The sequence below is a fragment of the Terrapene carolina genome, unplaced genomic scaffold (assembly GCF_002925995.2).
Source record: "Terrapene carolina triunguis isolate 2854851 unplaced genomic scaffold, T_m_triunguis-2.0 Scaffold179, whole genome shotgun sequence".
NCBI lineage: Eukaryota > Metazoa > Chordata > Testudines > Emydidae > Terrapene > Terrapene triunguis.
This window is the reverse complement of record NW_020664530.1, coordinates 1,245,875-1,269,792: the sequence shown is the minus strand read 5'-3', so window position 1 is coordinate 1,269,792 and position 23,918 is coordinate 1,245,875. Positions and strand designations below refer to the sequence as shown.

Genomic DNA, 23,918 nt, shown 5'->3' with positions numbered 1-23,918 from the left:
AGTTTGAAGAAGTCTGAAGCACTGGTTTCAGAGTCTAGGGCGTTTGGACTGCAGAGTTCCATGTTCCAAGGAAGGGAATCAGACAAGAAGTTCTAGACCAGGGATGTTGCCTATAGACCCAGAGGTTAGGGTTGCCAACTTTCTAATTCCAGAAAACTGAACACCCTTGCCCCGCCCCTTCCCTTCCCTGCTCACTCCATCCCTTCTCCCTCCGTCGCTTGCTCTCCCCCACCCACACACTCATGCTCATTTTCACTGCAAGGCCCAAACAGGCATATTTATTGTTTTGACAGATGTACTATCCTAATTTCAGGTTTTATTTGCTACAGGACGCTAGAGCGGACAGCAAAATAGTCAAAAAGGGTAATTTTAAAAAAAAGAAATTTCATAAAGGTTTTAATGATTCTTTCCCTCTCCTCTTCCCATTTTTTGTAACCAGCTCCATGTTTTTTGTTCACTATTGTAATTTTTAGGGCTATTGATTAATCGCAGTTAACTCACACAATTAACTCAAAAAAATTAACTGTGATTAAAAAAATTAATCGAGATTAATCGCACTATTAAACAATAGAATACCAATTGAAATTTATTAAATATTTTTGGATATTTTTCTACATTTTCAAATATATTGAAATATATTTCTATTACAACACAGAATACAAAGTGTACAGTGCTCACTTTATATTATTATTTTTATTACAAATATTTGCACTGTAAAAATGATAAACAGTATTTTTCAATTCACCTCACACAAGTACTGTAGTGCAATCTGTTTATCGTGAAAGTGTAACTTACAAATATAATTATTTTTGTTACATAACTGCACTCAAAAACAACACAGTGTAAAACTTTAGAGCCTACAAGTCCACTCAGTCCTACTTCTTGTTCAGCTAATTGTTAAGACAAACAAGTTTGTTTACATTTACAGGAGATACTGCTGACTGCTTCTTATTTAATGTCACCTGAAAGTGAGAACAGGCATTCGCATGGCACTTTCGTAGCCGGTGTTGCAAGGTATTTACATGCCAGATATGCTAAACATTCATATGCCCCTTCATGCTTCGGCCACCATTCCAGAGAACATGCTTCCATGCTGATGAGGCTCGTTAAAAAAAGATGTGCTAATTAAATTTGTGACTGAACTCCTTAGGGGAGAACTGTATGTCTCCTGTTCTGTTTTACCCACATTCTGCCATATATTTCATGTTATAACAGTCACGGATGATGACCCAGCACGTTTGTTTTAAGAACACTTTCACAGCAGATTTGACAAAACACAAAGAAGCTACCAATGTGAGATTTCTAAGAATAGATACTGCACTCGACCCAGGGTTTAGGAATCTGAAGTGCCTTCCAAAATCTGGGCCGGATGGGGTGTGGAGCATGCTTTCAGATGTGTTAAAAGAGCAACACTCCGATGCGGAAACTACAGAACCCGAACCACCAAAAAAGAAAATCAACCTTCTGCTGGTGGCATCTGACTCAGATGATGAAAATGAACATGCGTCGGTCCGCTCTGCTTTGGATTGTTATCAAGCAGAACCCTTCATCAGCATGGACATGTCTTCTGGAATGGTGGTTGAAGCATGAAGCGACATATGAATCTTTAGCGCATCTGGCACGTAAATATCTTGCAATGCCAGCGACAACAGTGCCATGCGAACGCCTGTTCTCACTTTCAGATGACATTGTAAACAAGACGTGGGCAGCATTATCTCCTGCAAATTGTAACCAAACTTATCTGTTTGAGCGATTGGCTGAAGTAGGACTGAGTGGACTTGTAGGTTCTAAAGTTTTACATTGTTTTATTTTTGAATGCAGTTATTTTTTTTTACATAATTCTACATTTGTAAGTTCAATTTTCATTATAAAGAGATTGCACTACAGTACTGGTATTAGGTGAATTGAAATATACCATTTCTTTTTGTTTTTTACAGTGCAAATATTTGTAATCAAAAATAAATATAAAGTGAGCATTGTACACTTTGTATTCTGTGTTGTAACTGAAATCAAAATACACTTCTACCTCGATATAACGCTGTCCTTGGGAGCCAAAAAATCTTACCGCGTTATAGGTGAAACCGTGTTATATTGAAATTGCTTTGATCCACCAGAGTGCACAGCCCCCCCCCCCCATCCCCCGGAGCACTGCTTTACCATGTTATATCCGAATTCGTGTTATATCAGGTGGCGTTATATCGAGGTAACAATGTATTAGAAAAATGTAGAAACATAAGGGGGGGGAGGGATAGCTCAGTGGTTTGAGCATTGGCCTGCTAAACCCAGGGTTGTGAGTTCAATCCTTGAGGGGGCCACTTAGGGATCTGGGGCAAAATCAGTACTTGGTCCTGCTAGTGAAGGCAGGGGGCTGGACTCGATGACCTTTCAAGGTCCCTTCCAGTTCTAGGAGATGGGATATCTCCATTAATTTATTATTATTATTATTATTCAAAAATACTTAAATAAATGGTATTCTATTATTAACAGTGCGGTTAACCGCAATTAATTTTTTTAATCGCTTGACAGCCCTAGTAATTTTGTGTGTGGCATTAGGACCACACATTATCACAGCTGCAATGGGTCCATTAAAGGCCCACTCCTGAAGCCCAAATACAATCCATAGAGCACAACCACAGAAATGTACACCTATGCATATACCTATCTAAATAAATCAGTAAGAAACTGACTCCCACACCTAAATGCAGCTACACACGTGTATTCATGTGTACACATCTAGCATGCACTAACATATATACTTCCACATAATCTATTATTACAATTGCTGTTTAGTGCCTAGAGACCCCAATTAAGATCAGGGCTCCAGGATGGTAGATGCTGGACATACACATATAAAGAGAGAGTCTGCAACGAAGAGTTTATAATGTAGCTAGACAAAGGTGGGGAGAAATGTATTATACATTGGCTCTTCTGCAATTACTAGTCAACAACATACAGTGAGTGGGTTAGGGGTGCAGCTCCATTCTCAGCACTCGGAAATGGTGATGGGGCAACACGCAGCACACACACACCCCGGCCGCCCCTAAGCCTAGGAGCCGGACATGCCGACTGCTTCCCGGGAGCCGTGCGGCACGGCAGCTAGCAGGGACCCTGCCAGTCCCGCTGCGCGGCACCGCCAACCAGACAGTCAATGGCCCAGTCAGTGGTGCTGACCAGAGCTGCCAGGATTCCTTTTTGACTGGGTCGAAAACCGGACACCTGGTCACCCTACCAGAGCTAAAAACAGTGACTAGACACTACCCAGACCCAGTTCACTTGGAAGCATGTAGGACTCCTTGAAGGGGTTCAATTGCAACAGATTGGCGTGAATAGAGGGGGTACTAGGGCAGGTTGTAACAACCTCTATACACACCATGGTGAGATTACTTCTCAAGAAGAGATGTGAGGTTCTGTCACCAGCTGCAACTGCTGCGAGCTTGCTCTAGAATATCTACACAAGCTTGTATAAGGACCACACAGAAACTTTGTGATCATCCCTCCTCCATCTCGGAGGTAAAGGTCTTTCTCTGGGAAGTTTCTGTAACTCCTAGATTCAGCTTTTGGGTATGGATCATTTACTTAACAGGAGGTTTAACTTTTACTAAAAATTGTTTGACCAATATGCGCTAACCATACCATGTTGCAGGATGATCCCCTTCCTTCTCCCAGGACTTTTTGCCTTTGAGCACTGCTAACAATGCCTTCAATCAAAGCATGGATGAAAAAAATATCTACCATTTTCCTGGGAGGAATCTTTTGCAGACTTAGGTGACTTCTTATACCACAGTTGGATTATCTTCCAGATCACATAATAGCTGATGTGTACAGAAGAACAACTTTTAGGATATTTACTTCAATGGGGCCAGGATTTCAATTCTAGATATTAAAGAGGGTCTCAATGAATATCTGAAATCCTCTTGTAGTCAAGGGTTAGTCTTTACACGCAAATAATCAGGGTAAGGATCTGAATATCTTGATGAAGGAATGACACAGAGTTATACAACTGGATACCCCCAAAAGGACCCTTATTTCTATGCACAATTAGATCCAGTCTGCAAATGAGATCCTTCTTGGTCATGCAGAATCCAGGATGATGTCTTATGCCTTTGTGTCTTCTATCTTTCTGATCATCCTCCAAGGAAAGGGATGGAAAAAGAATAAAAAGACCCTGGTACCTGCAGATCAAGAAGACAAGCTAGGCAACTGAAGTATCTGGAGCAAAACCTGGGAAGCTTAGCATTCACAGAACAAGAGGAGACACATGTTGAGGATACCCAACCTGTTCATTAGGGACTGAAATAATCATGGTGAAGAGACCACATTTTCCTAGGGGAACAAAGTTTGTACTCAGTCCATCTGAGCCTAAAATTTATTTTTAATGTGAAAGGGGCAGCTCTTAGAGCAGTGAGGTTTTTCACTGCCCAGAAGAACATTTGAAGAGGAATGAGGGACTGTTGGTCTCCAGTGGTAGTTTAATTAGCCTGCAACTGAGTAACTATCTGGACTAGCACAAGTTTGCCTAAGAGAAGCCCTGTACAACTAAGAGGACTTTTCTTGTGTTTCCTAGATCTAGAACACTTATATGTTGCTTTGACTCTAAGCAGGACTTAGACAAATTCCTCTGACAAATTCTATTTGTACCAGACCGAGTCACATCTTTTGTTAGAATAGTCCACTGAGGATCTGAAAAAGAGGTGCCCTTTAACAGAATGAATGTCCAGAACCACCAAAAGGAAGAAAAGTTTACCCAAAGAAGGAAACTTATCAGATTGTCTAAGTTCTGGTCTTTTCTGATTCTGGCTCAAAGTAGTAAAAACTGTAGGGTCACAGGATGGAAGTGATCCCAGAGAAGACCAGCTCAAAGCAGAATAGAAAACAGCTGCATGGCTGCATTCTCCGGTGAAGCAAGCAGTGCTGCACAGTTTGAAATTTCTGAATGGTTGACATTACTTTGGTTGTCCTGCCTACGGAGGAAAGCCGTGCCAAGTGCAAAAAACAGATCTCCAGATAAACAAAGTTCAAGGATGGGTTTGACATAGATTTAGCTGTCAATGAAGTAGGGGATTACTTTGATCCCTGTTTCTTGTGGAGTGCGACTACAGTACAATTGATGTGTGTTTTGTAAGCTCTCTGAGATGTAAGACATTCCATAGCACAGAACCGGAGATGCAGTTGCCAAGGAAAATGTAGCAATGCTGTTGGTTAGATGGCCGGTATATGGTGACAGCTGCTTATTATGCTGATCATAATAGTCTCATTGTTATCGTTGTGCACCTTCCATCTGTTTGTTGTATCCATCTGTTGTCTCTCAAAATATACTTCGATTGTGAGCTCTTTGGGGCAGGAACTCTTCTTTTTTGGATGTTTTCAATGCCTAGCACAATGGAGCTCCAATCCCTAACTGGGGCCTCTGAGTGTTACTGCAATACAAATATTAATTATTTTGGTCTTGAAGAGTGATCAGAATGCACAAAGAAACAGCTTTCAGTTCCATAAAGGGCAAGTAATTCTGTGAAACAACAGACACAATAACTGACCAAACCCTAAGGCACATGGAACATCCTGGGGCTGACACAATGGGTGGGACCATTCAGAGTACTCTGAAAATTGATATAGATTGAAAAGGTTCTATGACTCTTCCATCGGAGGTAAATGATGTTATTGGTAGCCTTGTAAGGAGCTGCTTGACTGCAACTATGTAGAAAGACAGATGAATGAACAATATGGAGTAAAGGGAAATTGGAGGAAATCTATGTAGTAACTGCTTGTGAAAATGGATCTTAGTCAACAAATTAAAGAGAGAATGCTCCTCTGGATTTAAAAGTGAAAATGGGTTTACTGATTAACAAAGGGTAGTGATCAACAGTTCAATGTCTAGTTGGCAGCCGGTATTAAGTGGAGCACCCCAAGGGTCTGTCCTGGGGCCAGTTTTGTTCAACATCTTCATTAATGATCTGCATGATGGGATGGACTGCACCTTCAGCAAGTTCGCAGAGGACACTAAGCTGGGGGGAGAAGCAGGTATGCTGGAGGGTAGAGATAGGGTCCAGAGTGACCTAGACAAATTGGAGGATTGGACCAAAAGAAATCTGATGAGGTTCAACAAGGACAAGTGCAGAGTCCTGCACTTAGGACAGAAGAATCCCATGCACTGCTACAGGCTGGGGACCAACTGGCTAAGCAGCAGTTCTGCAGAAAAGGACCTGGGGATTACAGTGGATGAGAAGCTGGATATGAGTCAACAGTGTGCTCTTGTTGCCAAGGCGGCTAATGGCATATTGGGCTGCATTACTAGGAGCATTGCCAGCAGACAGGGCCAGCTCTAGGCACCAGCGTTCCAAGCATGTGCTTGGGGCGGCACTTCTCAAGGGATGGCATTCCAGCCCTTTTTTTTTTTGCGCTTCAGGGGCAGCACCCCGGCCTTTTTTTTTTTTTCCCCTTGGGGTGGCAAAACCTGGAGCCAGCCCTGCCAGCAGATCAAGGGATTATTCCCCTCTATTCGGCACTGGTGAGGCCTCATCTGGAGTATTGCGTCCAGTTTGGGGGCCCCCACTACCGAAAGGCTGCGGACAAATTGGAGAGAGTCCAGCAGAGGGCAACAAAAATTATTAGGGGGCTGGGGCACATGACTTATGAGGAGAGGCTGAGGGAACTGGGCTTATTTAGTCTGCAGAAGAGAAGAATGAGGGGGATTTGATAGCAGACTTCAACTATCTGAAGGGGGGTTCCAAAGAGGATGGAGCTAGGCTGTTCTCAGTGGTGGCAGATGACAGAACAAGGAGCAATGGTCTCAAGTTGCAATGGGGGAGGTCTAGGTTGGATATTAGGAAACACTGTTTCACTAGGAGGGTGGTGAAGCAATGGGTTACCTAGGGAGCTGGTGGAATCTCCATCCTTAGAGGTTTTTAAGGCCCGGCTTGACAAAGCTTTTGCTGGGATGATTTAGTTGGGGTTGGGTCCTGCTTTGAGCAGGGGGTTGGACTAGATGACCTCCTGAGGTCTCTTCCAACCCTAATCTTCTATGATTCTATGAAGGTGACTGCAATTGTCTCTATATGTGTGTGACAGCACCCTGCAACCCTGGCTTCTAATGGTATGTCTAGACTGTAGGGTACGACCAGAGTGAGTAAAACTTGAGTTAGCAGACTGTGTGTTTGTTAACTTAGAGTTTGAGCATCTGCACTCATGTAACCCCAGGTTAGGAACTGTTGAACCTTGGGTCCCAACCTGGGTTTCCACCGTCTACACTGCATTATGTGGGCCCAAGTCCAACCACCCATATCCCAAACTTCCTAGTGCCATCCCAAAATGTGGCTGCTCTAGTCCTTTGTTCATGGTTCAGTGTGGGAAAACTTGACTGTCCACCAAGGTTGACTGTCCAGATGTCAAAAAAAGCCAGCCCATGGGACTGTGGCATACTTTTGGTGGACTCCCAGAGCATGAAGCCAGCAAGGCTGCATCTACACTGCAATGCAATAGGGCTTGAAGCCTGGGTCCCAGCTGGACTCAGACACAGACCCTCCACCTCGGTGGGATCCTGGGTCCAAACCCTACGTTAGCACAATTTGTGTGTAGGCAGAAGGATGGTTAGGCTTGAGCCAGAGCTCAAACCCTGGACTTACACTTCATTGTAAACATACTCTTACTGATTCCCTTGCCTTGTAGCAATGAAAAGCTGCTCTTCTTCCTGGTTTGTACAATGAAAACATAACAATATCTAAAGACAGGTTTGGGATGGAAATAAGATCTAGTAGTGGAGGGTTATTTCTTTTGTTTGTTTTTTAAATTCTTTGGGAGATCTTTAAGGACTTGGTCAAATGGTACTCCAGAGACATTTACCAATAAAGGCATGAACAATGAGCCTATATTTCACTGAAAGTTTCCCTATGGATGAGGATTTTAGCCAGAGTGCTATGAGTGTTAGAGTTGGAGTGGCCACTGGTCCATTGGAGTGCTGACAAGTATGCTAAAAGGCATCATTTAAATACTTATATCATGCTACTCTAGATCTCCATCATATCTGTCCTGGCAGGTGCTTTGGAACAAATGACCCAGTGGTGGGCTACATCTGAGGTGTAATCCAGACAAGACTGAGATAATATTATTGGTTTGGTAAAGCAGCTAGAACCGGCAAAAATCTTTCACCTTGACTGGGGGAGAAAGTTCATACATTTCAACAAAAATTCAAAATCTGGGTGCTTTATTAAGATCCTTGGTTACTCCTGGCTACTCTGGTAACATGTGTGGTCGAGGGCACATTTGCATCTGAGATTGGCTAGAAGAGTGTGCCTTTTCTTTTTGGATACAGCCATTGCTACAATTAGCTACTTCTTTGCCCCTTTGACATTAGATTACCGTAATGCTGATGCTACATCAGGAGGCTATATGACTGTCGAACATGCTGACCTACTTCCTTGTACTCCCGCATTGGTCTGTCTGTATCCATAATTGTCTCTTGTCTTATACTTAGATTGTAAGCTCTTTGGGGCAAGCACTGGCTTTTTATTTTCAGTTTGTACAGTGCCTAGCACAATGGGGTCCTTGTCCATAGCTAGAGTTTCTAGGTGCTATGGTAACAAAGATAATAATAATAATAATGCTACATGGTGAAACAATTTGGAAACTGAAGCTAGTACAGAATGCAACTGCCTAAATATTGAAATTTGCTTCATTCAGGGAACACATCACATCAGTGCCCCAGAAACTGCACTGGTTGCCACTAAGTGTGTCAGGATAGAATTCGAGGTTTTGGCTTTAACATATAAAAGTGTCAACAGCTTAGAAGAGTGGTGGGCAACCTGCGCCCCGCAGGCCACATGCGGCCCATCAGGGTAATCTGATTGCGGGCCGCGAGACATTCTGCTGACATTGACCGTCCACAGGCACGGCCCCCTGCAGCTCCCAGTGGCTCCCATTCCCGGCCAATGGGAGCTGCGGGACGCGGCAGGCCATAGGGATGTGCTGGCTGCCGCGTCCCGCAGCTCCCTTTGGGCGGGAATGGTGAACTGCGGCCACTGGGAGCTGCAAGGGGTCATGACTGCAGATGGTCAATGTCAGCAAAATGTCTCGCGGCCCGCAATCAGATTACCATGATGGGCAGCACGTTGCTCACCACTGGCTTAGAACCTAGTCACCTGAGAGACAGTCTCTCTCCATAAAATATTATTGCAGTACTGATCAATGAAGGTGTTCAAATTGGAACCCCATCAGTTTAAATGGGAGAGGGCTCATGGCAAAGCATTCCCAAGGAAGGGCCCTCGCAACTTTGGAATTCACTTCCCTCCTTGGTCCACTAAAGACTGCATTTTTTTAGTCTTCTTGGTACACTGTAAAATGCACCTCATTTTGCAAGCTGTTAAAGTGGATCAAGGAGCAGCAAATGAAGGGTTTGATTCAAGATTATTATTTGGATTGTCTGCTGGCTTTATACTAATACTGGAGTGTTGGCAGCGCCATAAGCTTGGTCATTATCTTAATTTTTGTCTGCAGTATTGTCACTTCAATAGCTGTGGAGAGACTAGGGTTCCAGATTAGCATTATAAAATCAGTATTTAAACAAACATAATTGAGAGCCTCACTAGCACCTTGAGAGGGACCGTTAGCAGAAGAGGAGCTCAGAGAGCCGTTCCATAAAGATGCCGGTGGACAGCACGCAAGCAAGACGGAGATTAGATACTCAAACTGGTCTCAAAAGGGACAAATAACTGAGGAACCTTAAGGCAACATGTGTTTGCCCTCAAACTGTGCACTTGTATTGGTCACTTGTTGTCTGTGCAAATTATGCGAGTAAAATCCCATCTAGACTGACCAATGTCCACTCAGAAAAGTCGCAACATTCTTGCCCTCTGTTTTGTTATAGATTTGTGGCCCAATCTGGGAACTGGGACTTCAAAAATGTTATAGCTCTTGCTATAGAATAGCTTATTTTTAATAGGACATTTAAAACAAACGAACAAAAACCCACAGAAGAAAAAAAAGAAGTCCAGGAAGGGAGCAAATTTTGGATGCCACCCACTTTTCTACCTAGTTGATCATTAATGCAAGTAAAAAACATGAAAGGATTCTTTATTCACAACAAAAAATGTAAAATGTAAGCATAGTTTCATTAGATAAAAATGATTTTTGAACCTTAAGATCATTTTTGAAAATTTTTATGTATTGTTTTAAACATACAACTTAAAAAAAAAAAATCCAGCTGATATTTCCTACCTCCCAACACCTTTGCTCCCTCTTCCTCTTTGGTAAATGAAAATTGAAACAAATTAAGTTAATCATTCAGAGGCCAAACATGGTTTCTTGTAAGGCTCTAAACAAAAACCTCTGGGTCAAATCACGTGAGGACTGGGCCCTTTATTTTCAGCTTTGGGGGTGACCTGTGGTTTTAAAAACCTCTCACTGCCTGAACTATCTTGTCCTTAATAGAGACCATTTTGCCTTTTGAACTACAGGAGCATTTCTATCAACATCCAAATCTCATTAGTGGCTGAAAGGAGGTGTGTGAGTTAATGCTCTGAAATTTAACATAGCATGCCTTTCCTTTTCACCTCTATTTCCTATATTATACCCATCAAGACCTACCAGATATTTCCCAATCAAACTACTCATAATGATAAAACATGCTTAGAAGAGAAAAGCTAAGCCTCTCGCTTCTTTAGCTCCCAGGAATAATTTTGATGTATGCTAATGAGCACTGTCGTTAATAAGTGAATCATTCAATTGTATTGAATTGAACTATGAAGAAATTTATAACAACCTTGTGTTTGAGAATTAGAAGACCATACATTATAACACAATATTGTCTATTCATATATTATAATTGGGAAAGGTTGTTGTTTTTTTAAACCACACATTGGGGTCAAATTATGGCCTGAGTTACAATTCAGCACTCTTCTGAATGAAGTAGGATTGCACAGGCATACTCAGAGTAAAATTTGGCCCTCTACATAGGAACAAATAAACCACTGACAAAGAATACTCAGGCCAAAATCATGAGATTTCAGGCTAATGAAATAGGAATCAAGAGGACACTTGATACACACAGCTGAATGCATTCATCGAAGAAGCCCTAGAATACACAGGCATCAATTAACACAAATACACTTGCTAATTACATGCACGTTCAAATGTTCTAATTAAATACTGCTTGCTTTGGTCAATACTGTGATGTGATTGTGGTCAGAATTCTGTCACGCATAGAGATGCAGATGTTGTAAATTGTTTACATTTTGGCTTTTTAAAATCCTCAACATCTGTTGAAAGAGAGACTCCCAAGGTTACCTAATCTGCCATGATTTAACATTTTGACATTTTTAAAGTACTGTAGCAAACGCCACATCACTTCAAACTTGTAATTTACTGCCTGTCTGAAGACTCACATATGCCAAATTTTTTAAAAAGTCCACTGTCCCAAGGAAAAAAAAACAGATTTTCTGAAACAGAATGAAATTTTCTGAAATGGCCTTTTTATTATTTGACCAAGTTATATTTAATTAGCTCAAAATGTTTGAAAACAAACATTTCTCTGGAAGGATTAACATTTCAAAACTTTGCATATTATTCTAGGAAGTGAAAGGCAATATTTCTAATAGTTAAGACTGGGGACCAAAAATCCAGGTTCTGGCGTTCTACTCCAAGCTCTGCTCTAATTACCTGTGTAATCTGGGTCACTTAACCTCCCTGTGTCTCAGTGTATCCATCTGTAAATAATATGCAATAAAATTTACCTCGCAGCAGTGCTGAGAAGCATAATTAATTAATATTTCTAAAGCACTTTGAAATCCTTGGCTGGAAGGAGCCATATAAATGCAAAGGAAAGTTCTAGAAAGTAAAAATTCTCATGGTTACAACCATAGTTGTTCACTAATGGAAAGTTAGCAGATGATCCATCCAAAGCACTGGAAAACCACAGCACTCCCACCAAAATTACTAGCTCAAAAAATAGAGAACTCTAATTAGATTAAGATTTCTTATAATATTATATTATTTATAATTATACAGTCAATCCACAAGAACATTCCCCAAATACTTTTTAAAAATTGAAAGTAGACCAGAATATAACTCTTCCACTAATATTTTAGACTAGATTTAAACAAAATCCATATTTATCCTATGATCACTGCATCCTAAATAGATTAACTCTGTGAAGAGGGGTAATAAAACTTCTCTTAAGTCTTCATGCTCTGTAGCCATGTTTGTGTGTTTCTTTTTCAAGATCTCAGTTAGGTTTTGGTTGTGCAAAAGCAAGAGCAAAACTAGGTGAATGGATCCAAGTTCCATTTTATCCAAAGTATCCTAGCTCAGGAGGGTAAAGAAAATGTTTTAGGTAGTCAGGTTTTGGTTTTACTTAAGTAAACCCAGTGTCATCTGGATCAGGTTTTTGTTTTTATCTGCTACCCTCTTTGACCCGAGAGGCTTGGGTTTTGCAGGTTTTTTTCCAGTTAGGAGGAGAAAATGATGATGGAGTCAGGTGTTTCTTTGATGCGATACTTTTTATTTTAAAAGAATGTACAAAGTCCTGTTTTCCTGAACACCAAAGAAATCAAACAACAAAAGACCGTTTCTTTACTCATGGCTCCAAGCCCGTTTTCACCAGAACTCTACCCAAAAGCTCCCTCTCTTAGCTTTTCTCAGGGCCATGCTCCCAGTGCTCGTTCAGGCTTCATCTGATGCTACCTTGTCTCTCAGCATCTCTGCTCTTTCTACCATCCCTCTCACAGACATACCACCTTCACAATAGCCAGCAAAACCTCTCCACCCATCTGTGCCTTGCACATGCCTTTGTTTTAGGCTGTGATATATGCCCGTCTTTGAGAATGGAGGCCTCTACTATTTCAGCTACCTGGTTACCTAAAGGAGCTTATTGGCTTCTTACAACTATCCTAAATGAAGGGTGGTAGTTACACTGCCCAGTATCGATGAGGTTTAACCCAACCCATAGCAAAATGAACTGAAGTTCAGAACAGGTTGGATCAAAAGTTACGGGTTTGGCCTAGCTCTATAAAATACAGATGGATGTACTAATGCTGTACTGATATATAGATTGATTTATCCATAAAAAAAAAATCCCTGTATTTATATTTTTAAATTTTCCATTTGCAGTGGATGAGTGCAGGGAAAAGTCTTACCATTCAAGCCCACGCAAGCACTCAGTGCATCTACAGTCACACTTTAACCACAGGATTTGTTCCCAGACAGCAGATCCTTTTTATTAAATTTAAGTGCTGATCTTCACATTAGTACTGCCACCAAGACAAGTAAATAGGGTGACCAGACAGCAAATGTGAAAAATCGGGACAGGGGGTGGGAGGGTAATAGGAGCCTATATAAGAAAAAGACACAAAAATCGCGACTGTCCCTATAAAATCGGGACATCTGGTCACCCTACAAGAAAATAATCTGCTAGCAAATGGTTATTCTGTGATTACTGGCAGAGTTCTCAGCACTGGACAGATGCAATTCTTAAAAAGATCAGAGTGTGCTCATTTATGTAAATGGAATCGTGTTATTCCAAGTATCTTCAACCACTAGCAAAATACCAGCAGCTTCTGAACTCCCAATAAAAAAAATGCCACACGTGGGCTTTTATTCCTCTTCCCCCACCCCCTCAAAACACACACAAGATAAGAGAAGCTGTTACCAAAGTCAGTGGAAGCTACCTAAATGCTGTGGGACCTTTGGACCACCCTAACCCATTCATATCACTCATACAGAGACACAAGGAAAAGATACTGGCATTCAGTGGTGATAAAGTTTGGTTCAATAATTAGCAAGCAATACAAATCATCTTTTTTTTTCTTTTAAATAGCTGTACTCAGTGCCTCTCTCAGGTGAAAAACAATCAAGCTTTAAAGTCATACAATTTCAGCAGACACCTTTGATCTTTTTCAGTGTCCTGTTACTAATCTACCACTGATGAAGAAATATGCAAAATCTAAAATGAACAACAAAGCCTTGTTCTAGCCAGATACTGATGCATTACAGAACACTGTCACAGCAAGAGTAAATCATTTCCCAATACCATTTTATACAAAACCACAGATTACAAGCACAAAATACATCCTCTGTTATCTGCTTACCTGATAAGGAACAATACTGCCATGAGCAGTACCCCACCGCTTTGCTTCCATTTTGCAATTAAGGTAATTAGCTGCTATATGGGTAAGACATGCAACCTGCAAGAAGAGGTAAAGGACAAATATTCAGGGAGACATCAACCTTTCCTGGCATTTTCTTTGATTTTTTTTCAGTCTGTCAGACAACTGTCATCTTACTTTAATTCTCATTTCTTATAGATTCCATATATCCAATAGTATGACTTGTGTGAGTAAGTGCTACTCAATGAACAGGCAAAGTAACCAGTGTCCATTAATTCTAACAAACAACAGTTGGCGCTTCTATAGCACTTCAAAGTAATTTAAATGCCTGGGCAAACTAAGCATCACACAACCCTGTGAGGTCAGGAAGTATTATCATGACTATTTTACAGCATGATCAACTGAGGCAAAGAAAGCTGCAATGACTTGCCCAAAGCCAGACAGGAAGCAGTGACAGAGCTGGGAATAAAACCCACATTTCCTGACTCTCATTCCTATGCTTAAGTCACAAAACTATCCTTCCCCTATCACAGGATTATCCTTTTCTCTTCCCCAACCTTCTCCTTCTACTATACAGGCTAAGCCACAGAAGATATTTCAGGATTCTACCACTCACCACATGAGCTGTAATATTAATTATGCAGCAAACCTCAATAAATCATTTGCCATCGGATGATGAGGAGATTTATCAAGTTGTTACTCAAAGAGAAAGTTGAAAAATATGGCATGCTAAATTTAGTGACCAGAGTCTGAGGGGGTGAATCTGAAAGTAATCTGCACTTTATAACAGCAAAAGTGTATTTTAGCGGGTAGGGGGGAGAAGGTTAACATCTATGATGTGGTCTTGCCTGAAAATCAGAGGTTCTCTTGCAATTAATGGCAGATTTGCCACTAATTGGAAGAATGCAGGATGTGACTATTAAGTTTGTAACTATATGTCTGCAATCCAAACAATACATTAGAACATTACTTTCATCAAGGTAATGTGAAGGCTATGTAATTTTAGACTAACTTTTTCAAAAAATACTCTTTAAATTACTAACAATGAGTCATTTTAACAGCAACTGTTTATTTTAGACAATAGAGCATAATATTCTTTGGGCCAAATTCTGATTTTCTTCAGATTTCTTCCCCAGATATGTGCAAATTAACACTGTTTTCAAAATGGTTATATATATTTTGAGTCTGTATTCCAATGACAAGGAGCCCTCTGCAACTACGCATACAAATTACAGCTAAGAGAAGCAACAGGAAGGGTGTATAAAGGGGCTGCAAATGGATTGGTATGGTCTGCACTAAAGCACATAGCCCATGGTATTTACCTCAAGCTCCACCCAATATAATGTTATGCAATACCATGAATTACAGAGTGCCTGGAAGCAAGATGCCACAACTCTCTCCCCAGTTACCCTTCTAGTTGCCTCTTTTCCCACACACCCTGAAAGGACGGTTAGTATTTGTCCTTTTATATTTAAAGAGAAGCAACAGAATGGTGAAATTGCAGCCCAGGCAAGACACGCAGCCCTAATTCGCTCATAATGCAGCCCAGCAGAAAACATAGGAAAATATAAACTGGCTGAGTGTTCAGTTACCTGCCAAAAAGCTTTGGTCACTCACATAAATCCAGCTACAAATACAATACAATTCTCTATACATTTTGTAAAAGACTGTGTATTTATTATCCATGTGCTGTCCAGAAAGGATACCATAACTAGATTTCAGCTGCAACATACTACATCTGACTGTGCCCTCGACACATCTAAAAGGTAAACAAAACCTAGCAGTATTTCAACAGGGGAGACCCTCTTCCCCTCATGGAAAACCTAGGTGATGCACGAATTGACACTGGTGATTCAGTAGGTAGTACTCCTCCCTCTGGTTCACAACTCATGTCCCAACATGTGAAGAAACACTGTGTTGTTATAAGTGTCTTTTGGATGAGACATAAAACCAATGTTCTGAGGACTTGTGAAAAGTAGGTATTTTAGCCCCCGTGTTCTAGACATTTTCCAATTTCCCTAGCAAAATTCCACCTACAATTGCAAATGATTATGGAATTCTTGCCATATTCCTGTCCCAAAGTGTTTTGTTCTCTTATGGTACAAAGTTAGACTTTTGCAATGTTTCCCCCCGAGAGGTGTCTGCATGTCAGTTGTAAGTCAGATGTATAATACAGGCCACGACAATTAAGCTTGCAACCAAGACTTATTTTACACACACATATTTAACTTCTCACAGGACTAACATTTCCCTCTGGAAACGATCTTGTTGAATTCTAGGTAGGACATTGTGGGTTAAATCCTGGCCCCGCTGAAGTCATTGGGGATTCTGCCTTTGACTTTAATGGGGCCAGGATTTCAATTCCCCACCCCCCACCCCAAATACCAGTTTCACAGAACAAATATTTTTCAAGTATTGGAAGTTATAAAAGAGAGAGAGAGAGAGAGAGAGAGAGAGAGAGAGAGAGAGCGAGCTTTTAAAAATTTTTACAGTGTCGTCCAATTTTTCCCAGTCTCCCATTACAGGTTAGTAGCAACTGGCTTCTAACATAGTGAATGCCAGTGAAAATGAGGTAAGATCAGAGGCTAAAATAGGGAAAGAACAAGTTAAAAATTACTTAGACAAGTTAGATATCTTCAAGTCACCAGGACCTGATGAAATGCATCCTAGAATATTCAGGAGCTGACTGAGGGGATATCTGATCCATTAGCAATTATCTTTGAAAAGTCATGGAAAATAGGAGAGATTCCAAAGGATCAGAAAAGGGCAAACTATAAAAAGGGGAATAAGAACAACCCGGGCAATTACAGATCAGTCAGCTTAACTTCTGTACCTAGAAAGATAATAATTAAGCAATCAATTTGCAAAATAACTAGAAGATAATAAGGTAATAAGTAACAATCAGCATGGATTTGTCAAGAATAAATCTTGTCAAACCAATCTAATAGTTTTTTTAGACAGGGTAACAAGCCTTGTGGATAGGAGGGAAGCAGTACAGATGTGGTATACTTGACTTTAGTAAGGCTTTTGATACTGTCTTGAATGACCTTCTCATAAACAAACTAGGGAAATACAACCTAGATGGAACTACTGTAAGACGGGTGCATAACTGGCTGAAAAACCATTCCCAGAGACTAGTTATCAGTGGTGCAGTGTCAAGCTGGAAGGGCATAACGAATGGTGTCCCACAGGGATCAGTTCTGGGTCAAGTTCTGTTCAATACCTTCATCAAAGATTTAGATAATGGCATAGAGAGTACACTTATAAAGTCTGTAGATGATACCAAGCTGGGAGGGGTTGCAAGAGCTTTGGAGGATAGGATTAAAATTCAAAATGATCTGGACAAACTGAAGAAATGGTCTGAAGTAAAGAGGATGAAATTCAATAAGGACAAATGCAAAGTACTCCACTTAGCAGGGAACAATCAGTTGCACACATACAAAATGGGAAATGACTGCCTAGGGAAGAGTACGGCAGAACGGGATCTGGGGGTCAGAGTGGATCACAAGCTAAATATGAGTCAACAGTGTAACACTGTTGCAAAAAAAGCAAACATCATTCTGGGATGTATTAGCAGGAGTGTTGTAAGCAAGACATAAGAAATCATTCTTCCGCTGTACTCTGCGCTGATTAGGACTCAACTGGAATACTGTGTCCAGTTCTGGGTGCCACATTTCAGGAAAGATGTGGACAAACTGAAGAAAGTCCAGAGAAGAGCAATCAAAATAATTAAAGGTCCAGAAAACATGATCTATGAGGGAAGATTGAAAAAATTGGGTTTGTTTAGTCTGGAGAAGAGAAGACAGAGGGGACATAACAGTTTTCAAGTACATAAAGGGTTGTTACAAGCAGGAAGGAGGTAAATTATTCTCATTAACCTCTGAAGATAGGACAAGCAGCAATGGTCTTAAATTGCAGCAAGGGCAGTTTAGGTTGGACATTAGGAAAAACTTCCTAACAGTCAGGGTAGTTAAGAACTGGAATAATAACCCTTGGGGGGTTGTGGAATCTCAGTCATTGGAGATTTTTAAGAGCAGGTTAGACAAACACTTGTCAGGGATGGTATAAATCAGTGGTTCTCAAAGCCAGTCTGCCGCTTGTTCAGGGAAAGCCCCTGGCAGGCCGGGCCGGTTTGTTTACCTGCCGCGTCCGCAGGTTCGGCCAATCGCGGCTCCCACTGGCTGCGGTTTGCCGCTCCAGGCCAATGGGGGCTGCGGGAAGGGCGGCCAGCACATCCCTCGGCCCACACTGCTTCCCGCAGCCCCCATTGGCATGGAGCGGCAAACCGCAGCCAGTGGGAGCCGCGATTGGCCGAACCTGCGGACGCGGCAGGTAAACAAACCGGCCCGGCCTGCCAGGGGCTTTCCCTGAACAAGCGGCAGACTGGCTTTGAGAACCACTGGTATAAATAATACTTAGCCCTGCCATAAGTGCAGGGGACTGGACTAGAAGATCTCTCAAGGTCCCTTCCGGACCTACAAATCTATGATTCTAACAGATTAATATAACTGTTCGAGCACTAGCAAATTCACACTCATACATGTCCACAGGCACTTGTGCTCACTACAATGGAGAAGAAAAAGAAATCTGAAACACAAGAAGGATTATTGACAATCTTCCTCAGTACTGACTGGATCTCCACCAGCAAAGCTGCTGGGCAAAGACGTTTGTATCAGCAACAGGCAATGAGTCCAAGGGGGAGGCAGGAACCCTGTGCATCTTAGTAGAGCCTCAATGCACTTGGAACTAGACGTTGCCCCCACGCCAGCTAAGGCCCCGATTCAGCAAGGTACTTAGGCATAATTTTTAACACATGAATAATCCCACTTAACTCGATAAACTACTTTTAGGGTTAAAGTTGCACAAATGCCCAAATACTTTGCTGAATCGGGGCTTGAATTACTCGAGATTGGGATTTTCAAATGGGACATATGGGAGTTAGGTGCTCATCTCCCATTGACTTTCAATATGAGTTGGGCACCTAACTCCCCCAGGCCCCTTTGAAAATCCCAGTTGAAAGTTTCATGATTATACAAATAACGCTAGCTTAGAACACATCCAATTTAGCTCTTCAGTGCTTTATGTTTTATGCAATAAATGTGAAGTGTTTAACTGGGTGAGCTCCTAGCCACTTTGCTACTTCAATCATACATCTTTAACGAATTCATTAGACTTAAAAGCTACTCCTCTCTTAGAATCATAGAAATGTAGGGCTAGAAGGGACCTTGAAAGGCCATCAATTCCAGCGACCCATGCTGAGGCAGGATCAAGTAAATCCAGACCATCCCTGACAGGTGTCAGGGCCGGCCTTAGGGGTGGGCCACCCAGGTAACCGCCCAGGGGCGCCATGGTCAAGAGGGCGCCGTGCGACAGCGCAGAAGTGCGCACTGCCGGTATGAAGCCAGAAACTGCTCCTGGCTGACGGAGGAATGGGGGTGGGGAGGGGCAAGCGGCAATGCACAGATACGGCTTCCCCCCCTCCCAACATTCCTCCGCACCCCCCTAGGGGGTTGGGAAGGAGGGAGCAAGGAGCAACACCAAGCACTCCGTGCGTCCAGGTCACTTTCCCCACCTGGGCTGTGCTGTGAGGCCAACATCAGGAGCAGCTGCTCTGCTGTCCTCCCCATACGCAGCCCAGGTGGGGGAAGTGAGCAGAATGCAGGGAGCCCTGACGTCGTTTCTCACTCCCCACCTCACAGCCCCCTAGGGGTGCGTGGAGGAGCAGCACTGGAGGGGGGGAGCGAGCAGCAATGCCAGCCGCTCCATGCATCCACATCAGTTTCCCCACCTGGGCACAGGCAGGGAGTGCAGGGGTTGGGGCGCAAGGGCCACAGCGGAGGGGTTAGGGGCACAGTAGAGGGGTTAGGGGCACAGGGGGCACAGCAGAGGGGTTAGGGGCACAGGAGGGGACAGAGGTTAGGGGTGCAGGAGGGGAGTGTGGGGATTCGGGAGAAGGGGGCACAGTGCAGGGGCTGGGCTGAAGGAGGGGATTGCAGGGTTTGGGGAACCTCGGGAGTTTATGGGGGCCAAGGGCAATGGGGGGCACCGCACCCACAGGGCCTGGGGTGCCAAAATACAAGTTTTCCCAGGGTGCCATTTTCACCTACAGCCGGCCCTCTAACCTGTTCTCAAAAGCCTCCAGTGATGGGGATTCCACAACCTCCCTTGGAAACCAATTCCAGAGCTTAACTCGCCTTATAGTTGGAAAGTTTCTCCTAATATCTAATCTTAATCTCCCTTGCAGATTAAGACCATTACTTCCTAGCCTACCTTCAGTGGACAAGGAGAACAACTGATCCCCATCCTCTTCATAACAGCCCCTAACATATTTGAATATTGTTATCAGCCCCCACTCCATATTCTTCTTTTCTCAAGACTGAACATGCCCATTTTTTTAAACCTTTCCTCATAGATCAGCCATTCCACCATCTTGTGAAGCTGCTATGCTTTGCATGGTCCCCAGGCTATCTGACTTTTCTTCATCTCTTTCTCTCTCTCCCCACCTTCCATAAGTTAACTCTGACCAACAAGACACACTCACAAAGTCTTTCAGAATATACATTGCTAATATATGATTTATGTAAAGCATATAATTAGGTTGAAACAGTATACCATTTATCTTGTTGATCAGAGTTAAGGCTGTTACTAAGTACATAAAGTGGATTTCCTCATCTATATTATTGTTAGCCAAATGATGAACTGTAAGCGTAATGGAATAATTATTTAAAATTACCTTAACTCTACATTTCCATACATTTTAACTTTCAGTTTTATATGTTTTGTATAAACACTATACTACTGTAGTTACCTTTACTGTATGTTGCTGAAGTATTTTGTGTGGGGATTAGATGTTATAGATGCTTCATGCCCCCAGAAGTATCAGTTTGTAAAATGCTCTGCAACCCTTTAGGATGAAAGGATCTTTATATATGTATAAAACTAAGTATTTTTGTTTAGTCTGTACTTAAAGCTGTTTTCTTAAAACACTACAGGCCTGTTTCAATTTTAATAAGGAAAAAACCCACAAGAGCAACTTCTGTACCTGTAAACACTAAACCAGATGTAATTCAATGATAAAGTAATCTCTGTATTCATTTGCCTGCACAGACAGATCTACCTACTGTAAATGTATATTATCAAGTGTCTATACACAGACTATTCTTTTTATTTTTTTTTAAACTCAGTGAAGGGAACACACACATTTACATTCCTTTGCAAAATTACTAATGATGGTCAAATCATATGCTTACTTTACATACCTACCTAAACCAGAACAAAAAGAGAGCTGCATTAAGGTTTGAAAAACTATATTCAGTCAGAGACAATCAGACAGATGAGGAAACTGGATATTAAATGCCAGAAGGTAAGAGCAGACAGCGAAAAGAGACAGAGTTTCAAAAGATATTTTTTTAAGACAGCACATCAAACAAAATTTATTACAATGAGTTCACTGACTCAATCAATCATTTATGTGTGAGCTCAATAAGTGGGCAGGAAAAACAGAAAAATGTGATGAGTAAGTAGAAAGATGAAAAAACAACATTTTCAGTTAGACTGTTTCCTTTCTTATCCTTCCAAAGTAGTGTCTATTTTATTTTCATACATCCTTATCAGGCTTTGATTCATATCCAAGTTAATTTTATTTCCTCTCAGCCTTTGGAGTTGTTGGGGGGAAATGTAGACTGCTTTATAGAAACTTTGATACAAGGTACAAAAATCCATAGAATGCCTTATAAGTTTTATTAAGGCACTTCCTATTGTGAAACCTGCTTATAGAATACTCAGATTTTAATTTATAGCATTGTAGAACAAAAGCCCTGAATTGTTTCAATGTGTTGCAGTGCGAAAATGCTAGTCACTCTGCTTATGCCTTTACTGTACTGCTCTGTGAAAAAGTATCTTCCCCTCACTTCCTAAAAGGCTACTAAAAAACATCCAATTAAGGGCCTGATCCTCAGCCAGTGTAAATCAACATAGCTCCTTGAACCCAAACTAACATACAGACTTGATTTTTCTGGGGAGGGCGGTTTGAAGGAGGGAAAGGAGGAAGGGTTCATTACTTTTTCTTATCGCTTCTCTGAGACTCAATTGTGCTTAGTTGTGTAAAAAAAGATTCCTTCGGTTGGTATATTAAAAAAAAATTCACTTAGAAGATCCTGAACCCACTTAAGACAATGGGAGTTTTTGCCACTGAATTCAATGAGAGCAGGAGAAGACCTTTAAAATACTGCTTTCATTTACAGTACACCTGCTTAATACTGTCATATTACTCTAAAGAAGGAATGTATTCTTGCCTATAAGGCTCATTTCTCATAATAAAGATATCCAGTTTGTGTGGACTTATCCACACTGCAAGGCTGATAGATTTTGGCACTGAATTGCCTCCTGCAAACAAGAAATGGTCCCCAACACAGAGGCACTCTTCTCAAGATGGTAAACTCATTAACACTGATTCCTGCCCCGGAATTTGTAGAAAATCTTTGACGAAAATTTTCAACAAAAAAGTGACAAAATGTTGCAAGGGATTTTGTTTTGTTTTTTGTTTTGTTTGTTTATTTCTTTTGGCTGTTTTTCAACCGCTCTAATAAAAATATAACTGACACTTGTACAGGTAAGAGGAAATTTTACCTCTCAATCAATCTGGATACCAATAAATCTAGAAGACACTACTGGGAATTCACAAGCCATAATGAAAACTATCCCAAAGTAAATAAAAGGGTTTGAGGCAGGTTGGAGGTGACTGAACGCTGTTGTCACCTAATGACTGCTTGGCAACCTGTGTGAAATCAGTTAGTGGGCTCAGTCCAGTTCTTACTGAAAAGGAGCTTACATCATAAAAAGCACCCTCAAAATTGGCAGCACTGCTAGCTATCTCTGCAGAGATCAAGAGCTTTAGTGATATGGAGACTGAGCTAGCCTCTCAACCCTGCAGACTGTCCTTCCAGAACATAGCATAGGGAAAACTGGAGGGGCAGGAGAAGGGAAACTTGCAGTGCTGATACCTGTACAGTACCTGTTCTATGCATAAAGGATTTTGGTCTCAAGGGATATCCATTCAGCAGCTTGATAAAATAGAACTCAAAAAATTAATTCAGTCTTGTTGGGATCTTCAAATGAGACTAAGGGAGTTAGGCACTCAACTCCTATTGACAGTCCCATTTAAAAATAGACTGGACAAAGTATTAGAAAATGTGCTATACAGGGAACAAATTTGGCAGGGAAAGTAACTAGGTGACCTAAAAGGTCTTTTTCATCTCTATCTTCTACGAGACAGTACTTAACTTTGTTTCCAAGAAAAGTTTAAAAAATTTAAATACAAAAGTTACAACTGAATGCAAAAAATGTATATAGCCGAATACAGATTTCAACTTAAGGCTGTAAAAAAAGCAACACCTCAAAGAAATGTAAAGTCAGAACTGATCCTCCTTTTATTTATCCAGTTGCATCATCAAATGGAGGGGTCCACTCAGCACCTCATACAGAAGCATATGATATGATACGTCCAGGTTGGTCGTCAGTCCTAGCTTCTTTTTGAAATCTGAAAGTTACTTAAACCATAACTTTTTGTTATATGAGTATATTATTGTGCTGATTTCTGGTTCCCTGTTTGACATGACTGCTCAGTTTCGTGAAATAAATCAGAACTGATTTCTTTCCAATGAGCTCTATCTAAAACTAAGGTAAATTCAATTGTACATGCTTTTTTTAAAATGAAGATTATGGAGCAACACAGCCATCACTGGATGGCTTAAATAAGTCACTGGTATGCACTCAATATCCTAAATAACATTTAAAAACCCTACCTTAAAAGAACATTATTAAGGTTGC

General features: G+C 41.4%; 1 protein-coding gene across 1 annotated transcript in view; it reads right to left on the bottom strand.

The window, feature by feature from the left end:
- The window catches only part of LOC113406995 (succinate--hydroxymethylglutarate CoA-transferase-like), a 243,664-nt gene that overhangs the window by 133,425 nt on the left and 86,321 nt on the right, over positions 1-23,918 (bottom strand). The window contains exon 9 of the mRNA XM_029912065.1: positions 14,073-14,168. Within this exon, the coding sequence (XP_029767925.1) occupies positions 14,073-14,168 (96 nt within the window). The remainder of the gene's footprint in view (positions 1-14,072; positions 14,169-23,918) is intronic.